Consider the following 23,510-nt stretch of genomic DNA (forward strand, 5'->3'; position numbering starts at 1 on the left):
TCCCTCACACCACCCCGTCACTGTCTTTGCCTTGTGAGGCAGCCAGCAGACTTCCCACTGCTACATCACCTCAGATGAAGGCCTCTGACTAATTTCAGCTGACGGCCTCACCTTATGTTTGGGTCATGGCAAAAAATAACCCTTCCCGCTGTATTGGGTCTTTTTACCTACCTCTTCTCACAGAAGGGCTGGTAGCCCTGCCTACCAGTGTAGTTAATACACACTTTTTTCCCCTGCCACTTCTGTATATGTAATAAAAAAAAAAAAAAAAAGAGCGTGGGAGTATGCGAGGGAGCATACATGTGTGCGTGTGTGTCAGTGCGAAAAGGCAGTATGTGTGTAACAGACAGTGGGCATGACTGACATGCATGTCTGGGTGAGAGGGCGCATGTATCTGTGTGTATATGTGTGTCAACGGGCATGAAGGAGCGTGTGCATGCCATAGTCAGTGGGCGCAAGGGAGTGTGGGTGTCAGAGGATGTGTGTGCATGTGTGTGTGTATATATATGTCAGAATGCATGTGAGGGGAGAGAAGTTTGTGTGCTCCTTCACCCTCACTAATCCAGAACAATCTCATGATGACTGGAAAGTACTGAAAGTGGGGGATTTTTAAAATTCATGTTTGTTTTAATTATTGGGTGTTATCTGATGTCTGTTCTAAAATATTTTATTGTTTTTTGGGAATTTTTTTAAAGCTTTATGAGTTTAATTATTGGATGTTCAGCTGTTTAGAAATAATTTATTCTTTCATCAGTATGGCTTTATTATAGGAAAATGGTTCTTACCTACTAATTTTCATTCCTGTAATACCACAGGATCAGTCCAGACCAGTGGGTTATTCATCCCTTCCAGCAGATGAAGTCAGAGAACAAAACTTTGAGGCACTGCCACTTAACTGAGAATGCAACCTGCAGGACCTCAGAATTGACCTGTACCCAAGCCAAGATACTTTAGAAACCCCTTTAACACAGACATAGAGAACTAAAGTTTGGATACCCCTGAACCTTGTTCGTCAAGAATCAAAACAAGAGAAGGAAGTGAATCCCATAACTGCCCCTCTAAGAGAAAAATTCTTTATTAAATAGAAAAATTCTGTACTAAGCAGCAAAACTTGGCAAAAAATCAGTCTTTCAGTATGAAATGAGGGGGGCCTCTGGACTGATCTGTAGTATTATAGGAACGAAAATTAGCAGGTAAGAACCAATTTTCCTTTCTTGAACATACCCAGATCAGTCCAGACCAATGGATGTACCCAAGCACCCCTAAAACCAGACGGGTCCCCCAAAAGACCCGCATGCAGGACAACTCTCCCCGAAGGACGGCGCATCCTGCGCCCTGACATCCAGACAATAATACCTAGTAAAGGTATGAATTAAGGATCCATACTGCTGCCCTACAAATCTCCTGTGGGCGACAGAAATTGACACTCAGCCCAGGAAGCAGCTGCGCCCTAGTGTAATGCGCCCACAAACAGAAAGGGAATTGTCGTCCCTTACAAATGTAAGTCAAACAAATGGTCTCCCTAATCCACAAATGATATGGTAGCCTTAGAGGCTTCATCCCCTTTCTTCAGTCCACTGGAAAGGACAAACAGTTGATCTGAGCAATGAGAGGCATTAGTAACCTCCAAATACCAAAGTAGCATCCGCCGCACATCCAAAAGCAGTAATTCTCTACTTGAGCAGAATCTTTTGACCACTCTGGAAAACCCAGAAGATCTAATGTCTGAATAACATAAAAGGCAGATACCACCTTAGGAACAAAGGCAGGCAGTGTTCTCAATGAGATTCCATGCCCGGAATTCCGCAAAAACGGATCCCTACATGACAGAGCCTGAAGTTCCGAAATCCTTTGAGGCCGAACAAATAGCTACCAAAAAGACCACTTTCAGAGTCAAATCCTTCAGGGTAGCCCTTCTCAAGAGTTCAAAGGGGGGGGTCCACAAGGACATGAGGTACTAGGTTGAGATTCCAATCCAGGCAGATCTTAGCCCCCTTTGAGAAACCCTTTCCACATCCGGGTGAACAGAGTCCGACCCTGAAACCTGCCTCTTCAATCCGCACCCAGGCAGGCCACCTGCATATGAAGCAAGTTGTAAGCCAAACCCTTGGACAAACCCCTGCTGAGGGAATTTCCAGCATAAGCGACACCTCTACTGGCAGAGGAACTAGATGACGCTGAAGACAACGAACTTCAATTTACAGACCTTAATATACGCCATAGAGGTCGCCGGTCTTCTGGATTGAAGAAGAGTGGAGATGATCTGTTCGGAGTAACCCCTTCAATCGAAGCCTCAGACTCTCAAAAGCCAAACTGCGAGACAAAAAGCTATCCTCCTGATTCGAAAATATGGGACCCTGACAACAACAAGGTCTGGAAGAGGAGTCAGGACTGCAAGGACCTTCCACCTCAAGTCGCACCAGATCTGTGAACCCACAGTCTCCGCAGCCACTAGAACCACAGTCCTGGGATATGACTCTATGTGCCTGAGGATCCAACCTTTGAGGGGCCAAGGAGGGAAGACATACAGAAGAATTCCCATCAGCCAAGGGCACACCAGAGCAGCGAGGCCCACAGAACAGAGGTTCCTTTTGGTGACCTAAAGAATCCTCTCTGTCTTGGAATTGATCTGCGTCGCTTTAAGATCCAATTGAGGGGTGCCCCACCTCGCAGAGAAGTGGTTCCACACATCCGGGAACAACTCCTGCTCCCCCAGGATCCAACTACTGCCTACTGAGGAAGTCCGCCTGCACGCTGTCTACTCCCGCTACGTGCGATGCAGCTAGGCCTTCAAGATGACTCTTCTGCCCAGGCAAATAATCTCTGGGACTCCAACGCCACTGCATGACTCTTAATGCCGCCTTGCCAATTGATGATTGCCAAAGCCATCACGTTGTCAGAGTACACTCAAACCACGCAACCCCGGACCAGGGGCAGAAAAACATTTAGGGCTTGATGGATCACCCTCGTCTTGAGGCGATTGATGGACCAGAACTTCTCTGGTCGCTCCCCAGACGGAGAGGCTTGCGTCCGTGGAGACCACCACCCTGTCCAGATGCTCCAGATCCATCTTCTTCTCTAAATTAGGATGAGACAGCCACAAGAGACTGGACCTGGACTCCCGAAGCAGGGGCAAAGAAAGATGAAACTCCTCCAAGCAGGACTCCATCCAGACAACAGCGCGCATTGCAGTGGTCTCATGTGAGTGAACACCCACGGAACCAAGTCCAACGTGGATGCCATGGACCCCAGGACCTGTAAATAATCTCTCACTTTGGGCACCTCCAGACGAAGAAGATGCTTGACCTGAGACTGCAACTTCAACACCCGGTTCACTGCTAAGAAAACCCTGCCTCACTGAGTGTCGAAGTGGGGAGCCTAAGTAAAACGCAACTGAGCCGGCTTCAAACTGACTTCAGCTTACAGTCTCTCGGTTGTGTTATCAATGTGCAGGACATCACTCTTCGGATGGACTTCTCGCATTCTGCCCTGGATGGGTGGACCAAACTTCCCTACCGGCGAAGAGCCGCAGCCACCACCATCATCACCATCGTGAATGCACGGTGCGCCATCGCCAAGTCAAACGGGAGGGTTTTGAACTGAAAACGTTAACACTTTGAAGCGAAGAAACTTCTGATGTTCCTGCAAATGGGGGATATGCAGGTATGCTTCCGTCAGGTCCAGGGAGGCAAGAAATTCTCCTTTACAATCGCTGCCATCATGGTATGCAGCATCTCCATGCGGAAAGCACGGAACCCGAAGGAACAGATTCACCTTCTGCAAATCGAGACTTGATCGATAGGAGCCCTCCCTTTTTCAGAACCACAAAGTAACTGAATACCTCCCTTGATCCTGCTCCTCCAGTGGGACGAGAACAGTGGCCTTTAGGGGAAGCAGCCTTTGCAGCGTCCCCACCACTGTCTCCCTCCTGATGCCGAGACCACGTGGGACTCCACAAAGACCTCCCGACGCGGGCACAAATAATAAGAAAATTATTCCTTACCTGCTAATTTTCGTTCTTGTAGTACCATGGATCAGTCCAGACGTTGGGTTATGTCCCCCGTCCAGTAGATGGGAGTCAGAACAAAAAGCTCGGGGGGAGGTCCTATATAACCTCACCTCCCTTGCCTCAATTCTCAGTAACTAGACTAACAAAGCCAAGAAGAGAAGAGACGGTGGGATCAAGTAACTAAACGCTCTCAAGGTAACGTTAGACAAAATCGTAACTGCAGTAAAAAAAAAACCCCAACGAAAACTTGCAAACAGAACTGTAAGACAAACGGACCCTGGATCCCCAGGGAGCACAGAGGTGAATCGGAAATGACATTCGAGCAGAGGCGTACCCCATCAAATCTCCCAAAATAGGGAGGGCGTATGGACTAATCCATGGTACTACAGGAACGAAAATTAGCAGGTAAGGAATAGTTTTCTTTTCCCTGTACGTACCAGGATCAGTCCAGACTGTGGGATGACCCAAAGCTTCCCTACTATGGGCGGGCCGTAGACAGCCCCGCTCGAATGACTTTGTTCCCGAAGGAACCGAAAGCTGGCGCCCGGACATCCAGGCGATAGTGTCTCGCAAAGGTATGGAGCGACTTCCAAGTGGCCGCCCTGCAGATCTCCTGCAAGGACACCGAAGTACTCTCCGCCCAGGAAGTAGCTTGAGAATGAAGGGAGTGACCTTTAACTCCCAGCGGCGGGTGCCGTCCAGCACCAAGATATGCGGCAGCAATCACTCCCTTCAGCCAACGGGTGATGGTCCGGTTTGGAAGCCATACGGCCCTTCTTAGGTCCCGACCAAAGGACGAACAAGTGATCCGAAAGCCGAAACTCATTGGTGACCGCCAAATAATGCATCAGACATCGCTTAACATCTAGCTTGCAAAGATCTCTGGAGTCCATCGAGGAAAAGGAAGGCAATTCAACCGACTGGTTGAGGTGAAAAGCAGAGACCACTTTGGGTAGAAAAGATGGTACCGTGCGCAAGGAAACCCCCTCATCAGTGAACCGGAGGTATTGCTCTCGACAGAACAACGCTTGAAGTTTGGAAATGCGACGCGCCGAGCTGATCGCTACCAGGAAGATCTTCTTGAAGGTGAGATCCTTGAGGGAGGCGGTCCGAAGAGGCTCAAAAGGTGGTCCACTGAGGACGCGGAGTACCAGGTTGAGATTCCATGAGGGACAAGGTGGCCGTAGCGGTGGCTTCGGGTGCTTTACCCCCTTGAGGAAACGCAGGATATCCGGATGGATGAGAGTAGCGAGTCGTTCCCGTTGTGAAGGAAAGCTCCCACAAGCCGCCACTTGAACCCTGATGGAGTTATAAGCAAGGCCCAAATCCAGACCATCCTGCAAGAACGAGAAAATCTGAGCCACTGAGGCATGGGTCGGTTGAATGGTATGTGACACGCACCATGTCTCAAAGACCTTCCACACCCGAACGTAAGTAACTGAGGTGGAAGTTTTACGTGCCCGCAGTAGAGTCGAAATCACCGCCTCCGGATACCCCCGACGCCTTCAACTTACGCCTCTCAAAAGCCAAGCCGCAAGACAGAAGCGATCTGCCTCCTCGAAAAATATTGGACCTTGACGGAGAAGACGCGAGAGGTGACTGAGACGTACCAGCCCCTCCTCCGCCAGGTTGAGGAGGTCTGTGAACCACGGCCGTCGAGGCCACTCTGGCGGCCACCAGAATTACCGGACCCTGATGACCCTCTATCCGCCAAATTACCTTTCCCACAAGGGACCACGGAGGGAAGACATACAATCGGATCCTGACGGGGCCACGGTAGTACCAGAACATCGACCCCTTCTGCGCCGTGTTCTCTTCTGCGGCTGAAGAAAGCGAGGGGCCTTTGCATTGCCGGTGTGGCCATGAGATCCATGTGGGGGATCCCCTAATGTCCTAATATCAAACGCATTGCTTCCTCCAAGAGCTCCCACTCTCCGGGATCTAAGTGCTGATGGCTTAGGAAGTCCACCTGTACATTGTCCATGCCTGCATTGTGGGAGGCTGCCAGGCGGAGTAAATGGAGTTCCGCCCATTGCATCAGCTTGTCTGCTGCCAATGAGACGTGACAGCTCCTCGTGCCTCCCTGGCGATTTATGTACGCCACCGTGGTCACGTTGTCCGAGAGGATCCTGACCGCCCCGATGGTGAAACCAGTGGGAGGAAGTCCTTCAATGCTAAGTGGACCGCTCTGGTCTCCAGGCGGTTGATGGGCCACCGTGCTTGATCCATCGTCCAACTGCCCTGGATTGAGCTCGAACCGACAGACCCGCTCCCCAGCCGGAGAGACTGGCATCCGTGGTGACTACCACCCAGTCCCGGAACCTCCAGGGATACCCCCCTGGGCCAAGTGTCGAAAATCCAGCTACCAACAGAGGCTGAGTAGTGCTGGGCTTGGGATCGGAGGAGTACCGCCTGAAAAATCCCGTGATTACTGGCTTTCAACGGGATATCAAGGCCTTTCTGGAGAGGATGCAGGTGCGCAAAAGCCCACAGAACCAGATCGATAGTGGAGGCCATGGTTCCCAGGACCTGTAGGTAATCCACGCTGTGGTGGAAGGGAGCGCAGTGAAACGATGAATCTGCTCGCGCAGCGCTTGTGCCCGCTCCTCCGCAAGAACAACCTTGCCCTCCTTGTGTCGAAACGCGCGCCCAGAAAGTTCAACGACTGGGATGGAATAGGTTGCTCTTGGCATAGTTGATGATCCACCACAGGGAACGGAGCAGTTGGTACACCAACCCTGTCGACCGCTCGAAAACCCTGGGTCAGAGATTTCGCCCGTATGAGCCAGTCGTCCAGATAGGGATGCACCAGGATACCTTCCCGGCATAGTGCCACCGCCACTACCACCATGACCTTTGTAAAGACACGTGGAGCTGTTTGCCAAACCAAAGGAAGGGCTTGAAATTGAAAATGTTGCCCCCAAAATCTTGAAGCGAAGGTAGCGTTTATGTGCCCGGTGGATCGGAATATGAAGGTACGCCTCCATGACATTCAGCGAGGCCAGGAATTCCCCTTCATGCAACTGCTGCCAGCACTGAGCGGAGGGTTTTCCATACGAAAGCGCGGGACCCTGAGGGACTTCCTGACAGTCCTTGAGATCCAAGATAGGCTGGAAAGTGTTCTTCCTTTTTGGGTACCACGAAATAGTTGGAATAATGTCCCCGGCCCAGCTCGGAGGCGGCGACCGGCACTATCACCCCCAGCGAGAGTAGGTGGTCGAGGGTCTGACGAACGGCCCTTCGCTTGTGAAGAGACCCGCACGGGGAGAAGAGAAACCTGTCCCTGGGCGTACGAACAAAATCCAAGCCGTAGCCGTGTTTTAAAATATCCAAGACCCACTGATCCGAACGTGATTTGGACCCACTCCTCGTAGAAGAGAGCAATCCGACCCCCCTACTCGGGGAATCGGCTCGTGGGTCGGCCTGGCATCATTGGGCCTGATTTCAATGAGGTGCCCGGACCCTGTCCTTTCTTGCCGGGCCTGCGCCCCTCGAAAGGACCGGTTCCAGGTATGCCGAGCGAGATGATGGAGCCCGGGAGGCTGCTGCCTCGTAGTCCAAGACCGGCGCTGAGTACGGAACCGGTTCCTGGTGGAACTGAAGGATCTTGTGGAACGAGGCCGATCCTCCGAAGTCTATGGACCGCATTCTCGTTGAGTGACTTGATAATTTGGTCCAGATCCTCCCCGAAAAGAAACTTGCCTTTAAAGGGACGCGATCCCAGCTGGGTCTTAGACAAGGCATCCGCCGACCAGTTCCGAAGCGACAGGAGACGACGGGCCAAGACCGCAGCCACCATTGATTGGGCCAGAACCCGGAGGTCATATAGGGCGTCCGCCCCATAGGCTACCACGGCCCTCCAATCTATTCGCCTGTTGAGCCTCCGCAGCCGGCAGATCCTGGGAGGTGAGAAACTGTTGAACCCAACGAAGACCAGCTCTCTGTGCTAGTGAACTGCAGAAGGCCGCCTGAATCCCTAGCACTGAAACCTCAAACTCTCTTGAGATAAACCTCCAACTTCCTGTCTTGGAGATCCTTCAGCGCCGTGCCGCCTGTGACTGGGATAGTGGTACGCTTTGTGACTGCTGAGACCGCGGAATCAACAGCTGGGACCTTGAGCAGCTCAAGAAAATTCTCCGAAGGGGATAGAACTTTTCCATCACTCTACTGAAGCTGAGAGTGGCCTCCGGCGCATCCCACTCCCTGGAGATTAATTGCAAAAGGGTGGAATGAGTAGGAAAAGCCTTAGCCAACGGACGAAGGCCTGCCAGAAGGGGATCCCCCTTCCTCACCTTGGGATCGGGCCCTGCCGGGTTCCGGGGGGGGGGGGGGGGGGGGGAGGGGCGTCGATGTCCATCTCCTGCAGGATGTGGGGAATAAGGTCGTCCAGCTCATCCGACTGAAAGATGCGGAGGACCCTCGGATCGTCTGCCTCCACCTGGGCCGCCAGATGGGGGTCGTCCCCGGCCGGATCCAGGAGAGGGTCCCCCCCGGAATGGAAGTACAATCCCCGAGATGGCGCAGGGGGTCCTGGGAGGGACCCGGCATTCCCCCGGCTGGCTGAGAACTGCCCTGGGAGGGGGGATCCCCCCCCCAGAGGTGGAGCCGTGCACGCCAGTTTGGGGGGAAGGGGGTTCCATGAAAAAATCCATAGGATGGTTCCTGCTCTGCAGGAATGCCTTGTGCATCAAGATGATAAATTCTGGCGAGAACGAAGATGCCCCCGAGGGGGGGGCAAACTGGGGCCTCCCCTTCCTGAAATCCTGGCTCCGGTTCTACAAACGGGGCTAAAACAGGTGGTGCCGCTGAAATCGGTACCTCCGTGTCCTCCTCTGAGATGCCGGCATCAGAATCCGAAAACAAAATGGCCACCGTTCCCGCGCTCAGAGGGAACGGGGCCTACTGCTTCCTAGCCGCGCGGTCCTCTCCGCGGGTTCCTGCGGCGTCCCCCTGTTGAGAGCTGTCCTCCCCACCGGGGAGGCAGCTCGCGCAGAGCCCCTCCCGCGAAAGCCATCCCCCCTGCCGGCCGCATGACGAACAGGCCGCCGATCGCGGCATGGTGAGCCCAAGGGGGGAGGGGCGAGGCAAACGCGGTGGAGTCCTCGGCGCCTGACTGCAAAAAACACACGGACCATCCCCCCACCGACCCGAAGGAGCCGCCGGGGATCAGACCTCCCGGTGGCCCCGGGGAATGGCACGTCGCGAGGCCGTGGGTCCGCAACGACTGGGGGGGGGGGGGGAGGGGGGAGAGAGGTTAGCACACTAACGTGCACCCCGCGGTTAGGCGCAGCCCACAGCAACGTTGTGAAGAGCTAAAAAGAAGGTAAGCCTGAAAAATAAAATCACACACTTAACCTCCAACAGCCTGAAGGAAGGAAGGCAGAAGGTAGGAAGACAAGGGAACAGACCTGTCAGCAAGCGACTGGGACGGAGAGGCAAAGCAACTGACTCTCCCAGGCTTAAAGCTGCCCCCCTGTCCTAACCAATTTAACTAACTTTTTTTTTTTTTTTTTTTTTTTTGATCCCTCAGAGAACAGCAAAAAGGCCTAGGAATCCTAAGCTATTGTGCTGGGGACTGGACAGTCCCCTGCTCACGTCTGCTGGATTCAGAAAGCTACTGAGAATTCAGGCAAGGGAGGTGAGGTTATATAGGACCTCCCCCCGAGCTTTTTGTTCTGACTCCATCTGCTGGACGGGGGACATAACCCACCGTCTGGACTGATCCTGGTACGTACAGGGAACTAGAGCATAACCCTCTCGTATCACCTCTAGCACCCAACGGTCTGAGGTAATCTTTTCCCACTCCTTGCAGAAGCTGGACAATCTGCCTCCTACAGCTTATACGGAAGAGAGGGGACCACTGGCTTCATTGGGCTGAATTTCCGCTCCCAGTACCCTAGCATGATGCTGTCTCTGCCCGACCTGTGTACTCTACGAAAGGACTGTTGGCGCCCACTGCCCTGTTTTGAGATGGAAACAAAGGCTTGCCGGAACGAAACAGACAGGAATCCCGAAAACGAGTCCGAGAAGTAAAATTCTTACTGGGCTTCTGTCCTCCGGTAATCTATTCCCCTTGGACTCCCCCAGGTCCTTCATCAACTGATCCAGGTCCTCTCCAAGTAACAGCTTCCCCTGAAGGGAAGATTACAGAGCTGGACCTTGGACCAGTTATGTAACCACAGCAGCTTGCGAGCCGCTACAGAGGAGACCATGCAGCAAGCCGATGTACGCATCAAATCATACAAAGCATCTGCCACATAGGCTATGGCTGCCTCCAGACGTGTAGCCTGCAATGCACTGCCGTCCGCTGCGGACATCAGCGTCGGGCCCTTCTGAACCCAACAGAGACAGGACCTTTGCATTAACTGGCCCAGACAGCTGCCGGAAGACTCAACGCTGAGACCTCAAACATCCATTTGAGTTGCACCTCCAGCTTACGATCAAGGACATCCTTCAAGGACGCTGCCCCGGCCACCGGGATAGTCTTCTTGGTTACCGCCAAGGCAGATGCTTCCTCCTTCAGGATCCTCAGCAATTCAAGGGAGTCCTCCATTAAGGGATAAAGCTTGGCCATCGCTCTGCCCACCTTCAGGCCAGCATCCGGGGAGTCCCACTCCCAGTTCACCAGCTTCTTACGGATCTTCTTGGGCAACAGAAAGGCACTATTGTGTCCCCTCAGCCCATCCAGGACTGGGTTAACAACCTCATTATCCGACTCTTCCTGAGTGACCTTCACACCTAATTCCTCCAGCACCTGTGGGATGAGGGTGCACAGTTCATCTCTTTTATACAGTCGCACTACCCGCGGTTGTCTCCATCTGGGACCAGGAACTCGTCGGGATCAGTGTCATCTTTTGCCTCATCTACATCAAGGTTCGGCGGCATATCCGGGTCAGCTCCTGCATCGAGGGGGTCCAATTGGTGGAGACTCAGATCAGTCCCATCTCTGGGACCAGCCTCTGCAGCCGCACGGCGCAAACCCAGGCACTGAAGAAAATCACCAGTCCCCCGAGAAGCCACTTTAAACTTTTTATCCGCAGGGGCTCGTGGGCAATCCCCTGCCTGCCTTCTTCCTCCACTTCTCCTAGCCAGGTAGACCTTATGGAGAAGGAGAATAAAATCCGGGGAAAAATCCTCCGATTCATCTTCCTCCGATCCTGGGGGACTGTCAGCCGCCTCACCCTCCCCGTCCGAGGTATCCTGCCTGACCGGGGAAACAGCAAGGGGGGGGGGGGGGGGGGGAAATCACCCGACTGCCCTCTGGTCTCCTGCACTGCCTCCTAGGTGGCAACGGGAACAGACCCTGCTGACCTCCTGCCTCAATTTCCTGCACGGCTCGAGGGGCCTTATTTATTTATTAACATTTTTATATACCGACATCCGTTTGCCACACCGTATCAGTTTACATATAACTTGAAACTCGGACAGGGAATCTGTCACACAGGCATAGCCTTTACAAAGAACAGAAAAACTACATGATAACGTTAAAGAAATTAGCTAGGTAAAAGGTTAACTGGAAGAGAAATTATAAATAGATTCACTAGGGTAACGATATGTAAAGAGTAAGGAAAATTAGGAACGGTGAATTTCTATGTACAATATATACAGTGGAGGTTAAAATCGGAAAGGGGATTTTCAAGGGGGAGAAGAGGAGGGAGGGGTTGGGGGGTTTAAAGAAGAATCTAGGGTGCGGGTTAACAAAAAAGCTGGGGGTAAGGGCAAGGTTACTGCATAAGAAGGGGAGAAAATTACATAAAAAGTTCAGAAGTATACAGAGATAAGTACATAAGTTTGAAAGTATACCGTGTTGACGAAAAAATTCGAGGATATTAGATCAAGAATGGAAACTTACCAGCACATAGTGGGGTAAATTACAGCACATTATTCACATGGGAGGGTGGTATTGAGGGAAAGGCCTGTAGAAACAGACAAGTTTTCAGTTTTGTTTTTTTTTAATTTAGGGGTGGCGGTTTCAGTACGTAAATCAGGAGGCATGGAGTTCCAAAGGGTGGGGCCAGCCAGGGAAAAAGCCCTCTTGGTAGTGGAGGTAAGTTTGGTAGATTTGATCGATGGAAGGCGGAGCGTTCCTTGATGGGTGGAACGGGTTTGGTCTTGTGGAGGTGCGCAGGAGGAGTGGAGGGTTGATCCAGTGGAAGTTTTCATTTATGATACTTTTATGAATGAGGGATAAGGTTTTGTAAGGATTCGCGATTTAATAGGTAGCCAGTGTAGCTCTATGAGTTTTGGTGTAATATGGTCTCTCTTTTTAGAATTTGTAGAGTATGCCCGCTAAGGGCATTCTGTAGGAGTTGTAAAGGTTTGGTATAGGTAGTAGGTAGCTTCCTACCCTGAAACGCACACCGGGCAGAGGAAACATGAGTTCAGATCTGCTAACCGCCGTGCCACATGCATAGCCAGGTGGCCATTTTAGTTTTTGGTGCCATGGATCCCGATCGCTCCCCGGAGCGCTCCCCCAGGAGGTCTCCTGTGCAGCACGCACGCAGGACTCAGGCCCATTGAGCCCCCGCCGGGAACAGATACAATCCCCACAAGGGAGCTCCTAGGAACACTGACAGAGTCCAGTCGGTCCCCACCAGAGCACAGGACTACACAAGGAACAAGGCTCTGCGGTTCTGTCCTGGCAACTAATGTTACGATCGACCATGAAATCCCCACAGTGCCGGGTTAACAGCCAGTCGACCACCGTTCAAGTCCTGCACCTCCCAGCCCTGGCCGACAGCTTTCGCTGACTAGGCCCTTCCCTCCAAAGTTCCTGCTTCTTGTACTTTATTTGTTAAAACAAGGAACTTAAAGAAACTTTATTAAGTGATTACTTCCCTGTCCAGAGGAAGAAGGGCGAGCGGGTGCCTTGGAGGGTCAAGGGAGCCAGGACACCTGGCTATCAGACCGTCTGGTACACTGCGGGTGAACCCAGTTAGGAGTATCCAACCCCCTCCGGCGGCCAGGATCCACCTGAGAGAAGGCCCACCAAGATGCCTAATACCTCAGGGAGCGTTCCTGATCTGGAACCTAAAACTACTGTAAAACAATTTATTTTTTTTTTTAAACTAAGAGCCTGCAGGTGCAGCTCTACCATCTACTGGAGTCAGAGAAAAACTGAGGTCCTACAAGTGGCACTCTCAGTTAAGTAGCAGTGCCTCAAAGTTTTGTTCTCTATCTGCTGGAAGGGATGAATAACCCACTGGTATGAACATGTTGAGTAATGCTGATTTATATTCTTGATTTTATATTTATGAGGAATGATAAGGTTTCTCTTTTTCATTGTTGCACTGTATACAGGATGTTGCTTGTTGCGGTTTCCAATTAAGTGTTTGTCTGTACATTTCTGTTTATAATTTATGGTCTCTTTATTCTGTATTTGGTAAGGGTCGATCTGTATTCTGCACATTTGACAGAGGTGAGGCATTCTGCTAGTATGTTAGTTTCTGTGTAAGAACCTATAGTAGCTTAGCTTGTTCAGGTTTCCAAATGGGTGTTTTAGGGCCTGGTGTTAGCATTGCCTTTTCATAGGTAGAACTGCCACTGTTTGAAAGCTGCTGTTATTGCTGTTTTGATATTGGAATTTTACTATATTTTAATTGTAATTCAGTTCATCCAAGGCTATCTGAGAGCTGAGCCCTCACCCAACAATGGTTACAATAGGTTGAATGCAATATGGCATCCAAGTGTCTCTATTTTTATTTTACAGGATTTTCTGGCTGGCAGCACAGCAGTGCATGTAAATATAATGTCCATGCTGTAAGTGGTACTTTTACCTCATAAGGACTGTACTTTGATCATTTTTAATGTAAAAAGTTATAAATGCATAATTTTTGTGTATGGTGAGGAAAGGGCTGGGGATAAGAGGCTGTAAGGTTTACCTATGATGCTCAACACCCTTCCATCAGCCCTGGCTGCACTGGATCCACGAGGGAAAGCAGGATTCTGGAGCTGTACTGCTTTGGGTCCTGTGGCTCTCTCTAGTGTCGACCAGGGCTTCATTTTTCTTTTAAGCCCTGGAAGAACAGACATATATCTGGAGTTGGTAAGCACTGCAGAGTTTGGGGGAACCATAAAAGCAGCAGACACTGTAGCATTCAGTCAATGGGAATGCACTGGAATGCTGGTGGGGGCATGGGGACATGAAGGCAGCTACAGTAAGAAAAAAGGGATGGGGTGAAGCAAGAGGAAGTGCCTATGCAATATTGGGGAGGCTTCTGTAGGCTGGTCTTTCTTTCTGAACTAGCTGGGGAACCAGTGAGTCTCTGGAGTGAGGGTAACAAGAAGGGTAGGGGTGGGAATGAGAAAGAGTAGAGGGCTGCTGCAGGCTGGGGAAGAGCTGGCATCAAGTAAATACTTTTTACATAATGCTGTGGCAGTACTGGAGGGGGACACTCACTATGTGAGCATATGGTGTGTGTGTGTGTCTTTCTCCCTGACACAGATACTCATGCACACACTTTCTCTATGACACACCCCATACATTGAAAGTGGGTGTGGGTGTCTTCATATCAGAGAGACACACACATACAATCCTCTCTCAGACAACAAAGTGGGTGTCTGAAAGAGCGTGTGTGGGTGTTTGTTTGAGAGACTGTGTGTGTGTCTCATACTGGCTGGACAGTGTGGTTGTCACATTACTTAGCAAATAGTTTAAGAGCTGATTGGTCAGCAAGAGACCGTAATACTAGACCATGAATCTAAGATATATATGAGAGATGTAACTAGACTTGAGGGCAGATGGCAACTGATTGCGTACATGGAAGAGGGCATTCAGCTCTGTTTTGTTCACTCCTTGTCTAGGGTGTGTTCTACTACTAAGTTATTTAGGAAAAATGTGAAATCTATGTTGCAGATTTTTGGCTCAATTCTGCCAGGTTTCCTGGTCACATGATGAACCTCTGAAGGGACAGTTTGGTGGGCTTTTCAGAACTATTGAAACACATCCTGCAGGGAAAATGCAGAAGGGAGTCAGACAGATAGTAAGTGGGCCAGTTTTGAAAAAAAAAAAATCCCCCGGGCTGATATTTTCCTGCAATTTGCCCCTGAATTTCATCCTTTAGAATTTGGAATATAATTCCTATGCCATACCCTTACCACATTAGCTAAAAGTTTCTGATTTGAGAGCACACAAAATCCTTTCCATATATCTGGTTCCTGCCCAATCCTGAACTGATTTACCAGCCTAAACTGAGAACAAATTCCATCCCCGAAAAATTCACAAAATCGCTCACTTTGAAAAGAATCACCCTCAGCCCCCGCCTCAAAGACCCCTCCTGAACCTTCCCTCATTGATACCACCCCCTTACCAAACAAAATAATGCCCATATACACTCCCCATATTTCCATCGGCCCATACCAGGAACGAGACCATAAAGGAGAGCATTCAGGTGCTGCCGCCTCTCCCCTCACAACCCCCCCTCCCCCACTCAAATCTGACCTCATATACAGCACAGTGATGTAACATTTTTCAATGCCCATTTGTTAATTACTGTAGATTATGTGACTGACATTTGTTTTCCTTGGCAGAAAGTATTACAATTACACATGGTGTAAATAACAGTACTACTCCAAGAAATTTCATTGGATTTTGAAAAAATGTAACACTTACATCATCAGCTAACACCTCTAATTCGTACTCATGGATTCCCCCTCCGCCGTACACACAAAAGCCAACTAACCACAACACCCGGCTTGGTCCACAGAGAAACAGATTGCATCAGGAGACCCATTTCCTGTGTTCCAGCTTCTCCCCTGGCTGGTTTTCGTGAACCGATTAGGACTGGACTTGACGGAATGGAGGGAATTAAGCCCATCCACCTGCAAAAAATATAGTTTTTGAAAACCCAATTAAACTATCAATATCAAAAGTAATTTGATTTTTGATATTACAATTTTTTCAAAACTTGAGACTTTGGATTAGAAATCCTGTCAGCCCTAATATTTTCTATTTAATTATTTGTATTATTTTCAGTTACATTTTAAACCTTGATTAATGTGCTTAGAGGTCTTTGCAAATATGCGCTGCAACCAATTAACAAGTTAAAACCTAAGTAAATCAGGAAGAGGATATAAAATATGGGAAAAATTCCCAGGAGGTGGCTGATAAAGCCTCAGTGTCAGTTTCCAGTCCCTGTTCCAAACTGAGCTGGAGTTTAAAGAAGCAAGCTAAAACCTTCATGCCATTCAAAATATCAGTAAATCTACTCAATGTACACATAATCCACCCTTGTCTCTTTTTTAGTTAGAAAAAAAACTAAAAGGAGCAGTTGCAAATGTTAAAAGTTTACATGAGACATGAACACTATTTAAAAAATACCATCTTGAAAACCAAGATAAAATGTATTCCACAACATTAAAAAACGTCAAAAGACCATGGTAAGAAGAAAATGGCCTCTCAGGGTGAGGCAAAGGCTGGGATCTTGCAGAGTCAATTCACTTTCCCTCACTCCGGAAGCACAGTCTGCATTTTTCAGGAACATAAGAGTTAACTCCTGGTTATACAAGGTTATCCTTTTTAACCTCCTTGGGGGGAGGGAGGGGGCAGCCCCCAGCGACTGCCTTTGGGGAAGAGTGGGAGTCATAGAAGCCAAGCTTCCAAGTTAGCCATTGGGAGAGCCTTCAGAACTGTGCATGGAGGAAGGACTTGCTCTTCTAGTGCCCTGGGCCTCCCTTAAGGCAGAAAAATAGGTCCTGACTAGCTGTTCTTTCATAACCTGTCACTGAAGGGGTCAGTGGCTACTCCCTCAATATCTCAGTTTCAAATGTCAGGGCAAGCACAAGAAAAATAAAAAAATAAAAACACTATCATAACCTGTTTCAACTTCAAGAACTCATGTACTCAAGTTACAGCACTAGTCCCACCTTTGAGGGCTTTCTTCCCTTCAATTCAGAAAAGGCAACCTAAAACAGTTTCATGCCTATCTCAGGCAATCCTTTTCAAATGCCATCCCCTGTTCTCCTGTCTAGCTTTCCTCTAAAGACTTCACCTGGGCTCAACCCCTTGGTTCCAAGTCTCTTGCTTCACAGGTCCCAGCTGGTCATTGGAGAGCCCTGCCCCTATGCTCCAATGAACTTTACTTTAAGGACAGTAACTTTCAATGTGCGTGCACGGGCGCACATGTGCATTGCGGTTCGTTGGCCCATGCCCCGGGATGCGGCCATTTTATAACATATGCACATATACGAGCGCATGTTATAAAACGGCCTGACCACGCGCACATTTGCACACAATTTTAAGTGGACGCACGTCTATGCTCGCAAATGCTACTTCTACCGCATAAGTGGGAGATTTTAAAAGACATGCATGCCAACACCATCGGCTGTTTTCCCAGTTCGTTCCCAGTTCGCTCAGTTAAGGGATAGGACTTCCAAACACCCTAGTTTAATAGCCTTCCTTCCCCTCTATTAGCCCTGACCTTTAAAAACCCCCGTTGAGCTGCCTAGAATTTGTCTTATAACTTACATGTCAATCCATAGCAAAAGTAAAGTTATGCAGCAGGGGACCCCAGTGCTCTTCAGTGCGTGTATTTCTGCACAACTCTTAGGTTACAATCCCAGAACACCCATGCCCCGCCCTACCCACCCCTTTAAAAAAAATGTTCATTTGTGCATGCAGTGGCAAGTACACGAGCATCTGGCCAGCTTTTAAAATTCACTTGGTGTGCACCGGGCCCAACATACATGCATCCCCTATATCAGCGTGAGGCAAGCGCTTAAAGTGAATTTTAAAGTTTTCCTTTTCTCTTTCTGCCGGCTCCCTGGCCCAGTCCCGGGCCTGCACTGTTGGGGGATGGGAATAAGATTCCCTTAGTTGCCTGTGTCTTTTCCCTTCCCCTTGGGTTCAAATGGAAGGAGATGTAAATCCTGTTACAAGAGAGGGTATGCGCCGAAATGCCCAGTAGCCCTTAATTCAGGGATGTGGGCTCGGGCCTTTCCCCATTCTCCTCCCCTTCTCCTTAGGTCCAGACATGAGTGAGTGTAAGAGGAGGGAGAGGAGTCACAGGGCAGTGACGGAGGTAGGCATTTTAAGCCTCTGCTCCCTAGCACACTTCCTTTTATAGTGAGAGCATTGCAGCAAAAGGTCCCAGCTAGAACACAGCAAAGCTTTCGGCCATGGTGCTCAGGGTAGCCGGTGTGCTCCAGTATCAGGCTTGTCCATATCCAGCCCTAATAGAGTGGAAGTGTTTGCAGTTCCTGTTCAAAGAGCAGCAGGCAAATCTGGCTGGAGCCCTTCATTCAGAGCAATCAAGTTAGCATGGCTGAGGCCGCAGAGCTTGGGGAGCAGGGATTACGGTACGAAATTGGGAGGAGGTGAGCAATGGGCACGTGATTGAGGAAGTATGAGGAGAAGGTCGTTTGAGCTACCAGCACATGGGAGACGAGCAGTGGCAGCTGGTCACAACCCACGAATTGCTCAAGTGACCTTGAAAGCCTGTTGGGAATACCGCGAACATGGGAATGGCTGATTCAGCACAGACACATTGCTTACACTCCAGTACGCAACACACAATGCCTCACAGTCAGGGCAGGGATGTTCTCAAATGGAGCAAAGGGCAAGTCAAAAAACCACAGTGTGGAGGCGCATGTTTCCGGTAGAGGCAATGAATCAGCACACGAATGACATGGAACATGCCAATCCTATGATGGGACAAGAGCAGACACCACAGGACATCGAACCCACATGGCGCACACAGCTTCCACCATCCGCGGTGTTCCCGGAATCACAATATGCAACAGTCAGTGGCACACTGCAGAGCCAGCACCCCATGGCCAAGTTCGGCAGCATAGTAGGATCAAGCACGTAGGCTGTACCAAATTTTGTGCTCCCTTTCAGGGTGCTCAATGTCCAGGCTGGTTTTCTGTGCCACACATGCAGCAGGGTGTCTCATGCAGCCTACTGCACCTGGGGCTCTGGTGACACGATCACTATTTATTTATTTATCGAGTTTTATATACCGTCATTCGGTTTCGTCAAAATAACGCCATAACGGTTTACAAAAATACAAGGTTACACGGTTAAGAGGGATAAACAGGGTTTCAAAAAGGTTCAAACTGTTATTAACAATAGGGGTATCATATGCAAGTTAGTTACTGTTCCAGTTTTACGTTTCACTTCATAGTTATAATACCTAGTTGTGATAAGTTTAATTTATTCTTCAGGCTGGAGTGGAGGTGATGATGTTGTGTTGTTCATTGGGTGAGTTGGTATGCTTTGTTGAACAACCATGTTTTAACATCTTTTTTGAAGGTTTTTAGGTTTTTTCTTGAGTTTCTGAATTCAGTTGGGAGTGAGTTCCAGAGATTTGGGCTACCTAGGGAGATTGCTCTCTTTTGGATTGAGGTGAGTTGATTGGGAACGTGTAGGTGGTTTTTAGAAGTCCCTTGTTGCTGATCTCAGGTTTCTATTGGGGTATGCAGTTTTATATAGGGGCATAGCCAATTTCTTGTTTTTCATATATAATTTTTATGTAGGATGGATAGTACTTTGTATTGAATCCTGAATCTTATTGGTAGCCAGTGAAGTGAAATAAGTGTTGGAGTGATGTGGTCATGCTTTTCGATCCAGTGAGGATTCTTGCAGCTGCGTTCCTACAGGATCTGGAGTGGGCGAATAGTGTTTAATGGTAAGTGTGAAAAGGAGTGAGTTACAGTAATCTATGTTGGAGAAAATTAGTAATTGAAGGACTGATCTGAAGTCATTGTTGGAAGAAAGGTTTAAATGAGGAAGTGTAAGTAGTTTATGATATCGTTCTTTGATTTTACTCTAGTGAGATGTCTCAGCACTCTGTAATGCAGCAGCGGGCTCCTGCAATGTATCCTGGCTATTTGGCTATGGGTCCATACTCTTGGAAGCCATTGGCTATGGGGTCCATACTCTTGGAAAGCCATTGGCTATGGGTCCATACTCTTGGAAGCCAATACTCCCACACCTGTGGGAGTATTGGCTGCCTCTTTTGCGTGGTGCATATTGTGTTGTTCCTCAGAGCACAACTCAAGGAACTGGAACAGCAACAGCATGTTCAGAGAGTCATCTTTAGCCAACAGTCCACTTGCAAGAATTAACACCATAGGGATCTTCTCAGCTCTCAGTAGTTTGCTGGTTTGGGTAACAGGAACATTGCCGCAGGTTCCACTAGAAGTCAGATCATATCCACAAATTATGTCAGATGGGAGTGCTCCAAGGGATTGCCAGATGACTTGTGCATCAGAAACTCCAAGGGGTAAGGTCTTCGGGGGTGTGGGCAACAATGTCAGTTCCCATGCAGAGGCAGCACTAGCAAAGCCATGTAGACAGAAGGGGAAGGCAAAACACAAAAGCAGGTCAGATTCTAGTTCGGATAGATCTTTTGATTCAGAGAGCTCCTCCGAAGCTAGCCCGAGCAGGCTGGCAGAGGGCAAGGCTGAAGCATCCAGGGGTCCGCCGGCATTGACTACCCCTATCGCAGGTGTGGGAGAGGGTACCCAGAGCTCTTCAGAGAAAGATCAGAAAGTAAACTTACATTGTTATACTCAGAATTATGGAAGGGAGGAGGAGGAGAAGTGGTGACAAAAAAGATGTAAAAAAAAAAAAATAGGTGAATCAAATGCTGCTGACAGAAAAGTCCCAGGAATATTATTAATTGGACAAGGGCATTTTTAAGAATGATAAATGTCATAGGCCAGAATGACCCTCACACTATGGTCCCATGTTGAGCTATGCAGATACTATTCTTGAGGCAGACAAAGAGTACGGTTGGGGTTGGCTCAACTATAACAAATGTTTTAGGGACAAAATGGAAGAGAATTGTTTCGTGTCCTGGGGAACTTAGGACACTAGCCTATGATTTAAGCAGATGACTAATAAGGCAAAAGATGCAGGAGCGCATACACAGCCTTCACCACCAAAGAGCGGTCATCAAGCAGCGCAAGCAGCAGGACATGCCTCAGGGGTACACACCACCACCAGCTGGAAATTTAATAAATCGTTGTGCAGCTTCCAAGACTGCAAGTTTAAGCACATCTGTTCGATGTATTCTGCTCCTCCCCTGCAAGGAGATGCTCAAAGAAGAACACTGCTGGGAGTAATGGAAAACAAACTGAGTTTCCCTGAATTGGCAAAGCTCCATCCCCAGTGAATTTCAGCAGATGCGGAAACTGGTTGAATCTTTATTCCAAAATGAAGGGAAGCTCAGAAATTGGTGGACTGCTTCCAAGAAGGGTTCATCATTACTTTCTTGGGCCTGATTGACCCCCAGCTATTCTAATATGCCCCTCGATGGTCCGACAGACAGAGATCATACAACAAAAGCTGGATGCAGAGTTGATATGGATAAGATTGGCAGGCTTGTTTTGCCTTCCACCATTAAATGAGATTGATTGCCTTCACCCTTAACCAACTGTCCTAAGAAACAGCTGCGTAAATTCTGGCTCATACAGGAACTTATCATACCAACAAGGAGCAGCAGTGACGACTACTTGCCAGGGGATGAGCATCACTTGACAGCACAATAACCCTCATTGCATCATCATCATACACACTTCAACAATTTTTTATTCACTGGGACGAGGGACTCAGAGGCATGTGCCCTGTTACTCTGTACATTCAGGACATTGCCAGGAGTTTGGCATGCCTCTTGTTCATGACAAAACCGAAGGCCCATCTACAGTAATTAAATTCTTGGGAATAGAGCTTGATTCAGTCAATATTGTATCTAGATTGCCATGAAATAAACTGCAGAAAGCTTTGGTCCCTGTTGCATCAAGCCTTAATAGCTAAAAAGTTGACAACTTCAGTACAGTTCCTCATTTGTAGCCTGAACTTTGCATGCTGGGTTATCCCAATGGGGAGGGTGTTTTAAGAAACTGGCAGTGTCAAACCCCACCAATCTCACAATAACTAGGTCTGTCAAGTATGATCTGGCTTTATGGATATCTTTCCTGGACACATTCAAATGGTGTTTCCATATGGCAGGAAACGCCTGTTTTCAGCCGAGATATGAAAATATATTTGGATGCCTCGGGTGGGTGTGTATTTGGGGTCTTTTGTCAGGACTCTTGGTGAGCCACTACTTGGCCCTTGACATAGGTCAAGGCAGGGTTAACACGGAATATCACTTTCCTCAAATTATTTCCCCTTCTAGTCTGGTGATTTGGGGTAACAAATTTCAAAACATGCAGATCACGTCTTGGTCTGACAATCTAGCAGTAGTCTGGGTTATTAACAGACACCCTGCCCAGTATCCCCGGGTGGCGAAGCTGCTGCGCGAGGTGATACTTGCTTGTTTACACTTGAATATGACCATATGTGCACGTCACATACCAGGAATAAACAATGGCGTGGCAGACTCGCTATCACGTGCTAAATGGGTTTGGTTATGAAAACAAGCTCCCGAAGCAGACAAAAAAGGAATGGCAGCGTCAGTGGCCCATTTCTGTACAGTTCCAATCGTGGAAATCTACAAAGCCTCGACCTGGAGTTCCCTCCATACATTCGCTGTCCACTACTGTCTGGACAAGAATGGCAGGATAATGACAGGATAATGTCTTCGGCCAGTCTGTCCTCCGTAACCTGTTCCAAGTGTGAGAACTCAATTCTCCCTACCTGGGCCCATTATGTACATCAATCTACCCCCTTTGTTGCCAACAGCACCCCTGTTGTGCTTGTTGCATGTTATTTGGTGTCTGTTTTCCCCCGTACATTCCGGGTGCAACCTGCAGCTTGGTATTCACCCATCTATGAGGATTACCATCCTGCTTGGCCTGGGAGAAAGCAGAGTTGCTTACCTGTACAGGTGTTCTCCCAGGACAGCAGGATGTTAGTCCTCAACAAGACCCACCCACCACACTGCGGAGTTGGGTTCATTTGCGTTTTGCTATTTTATTTTCGCTCATCTTTTATGCTTTGATATGAGACTGAAAGGGGACCCTGCATGGCTGCGGGGTTAGTGGCATGCTGGGGCATGCTCAGTGTGCCAGTCAAAGTTTCTAGAAACTTTGAGAAAAGTATTACATGCCGGGTTCCATCTGATTATGTCACCCATCTGTGAGGACTACCATCCTGCTTGCCCTGGGAGAAAGTCCATAACACATTATTAGCCATGAAGACTAAAGAAAGCAATGGATATACCTGGGAGTAAGTAAAAGGAAATATATCTACTCTTTGGAATCTGCTGGGTACTTGTGCCCTAAAATGGCCCATCAGAGGACAGGATGCTGGGCTTGATGAACTTTGCTCAGATGCAGCATGGTATTTCTTATATTTTAAAAGGAATCTATTTCCTCTAAAATATAACAAGGCAATAAAAAAAAAACCAAAAAGTCCCAGGTGTATTTCCTAGATATTCTTGCTCTGGAATGCAAATAAAGAGCATTCAGACTATTCTGACCAAGAAATCAATAGACTTGGGAAGAGGCCCTAACACACTGCCAATTTGCCACCGGCAGTTAATATGTTAAATTCATTTAATACATTGCTGAACATTCTAACTGCATGAATCCAGCAAAAGCTGATTTTTATTAC

General features: G+C 48.7%; 1 protein-coding gene across 1 annotated transcript in view; it reads right to left on the minus strand.

Moving 5' to 3' along the window:
* The window catches only part of MYCBP2 (MYC binding protein 2), a 1,075,853-nt gene that overhangs the window by 648,685 nt on the left and 403,658 nt on the right, over positions 1–23,510 (minus strand). Inside the window, 2 exon segments of the mRNA XM_029603038.1 lie at positions 15,621–15,695; positions 15,698–15,829. Coding sequence (XP_029458898.1) covers positions 15,621–15,695; positions 15,698–15,829 — 207 coding nt within the window.

This window comes from Rhinatrema bivittatum, chromosome 5 (genome assembly GCF_901001135.1).
Source record: "Rhinatrema bivittatum chromosome 5, aRhiBiv1.1, whole genome shotgun sequence".
In the NCBI taxonomy this organism is placed as follows: Eukaryota; Metazoa; Chordata; class Amphibia; order Gymnophiona; family Rhinatrematidae; genus Rhinatrema; species Rhinatrema bivittatum.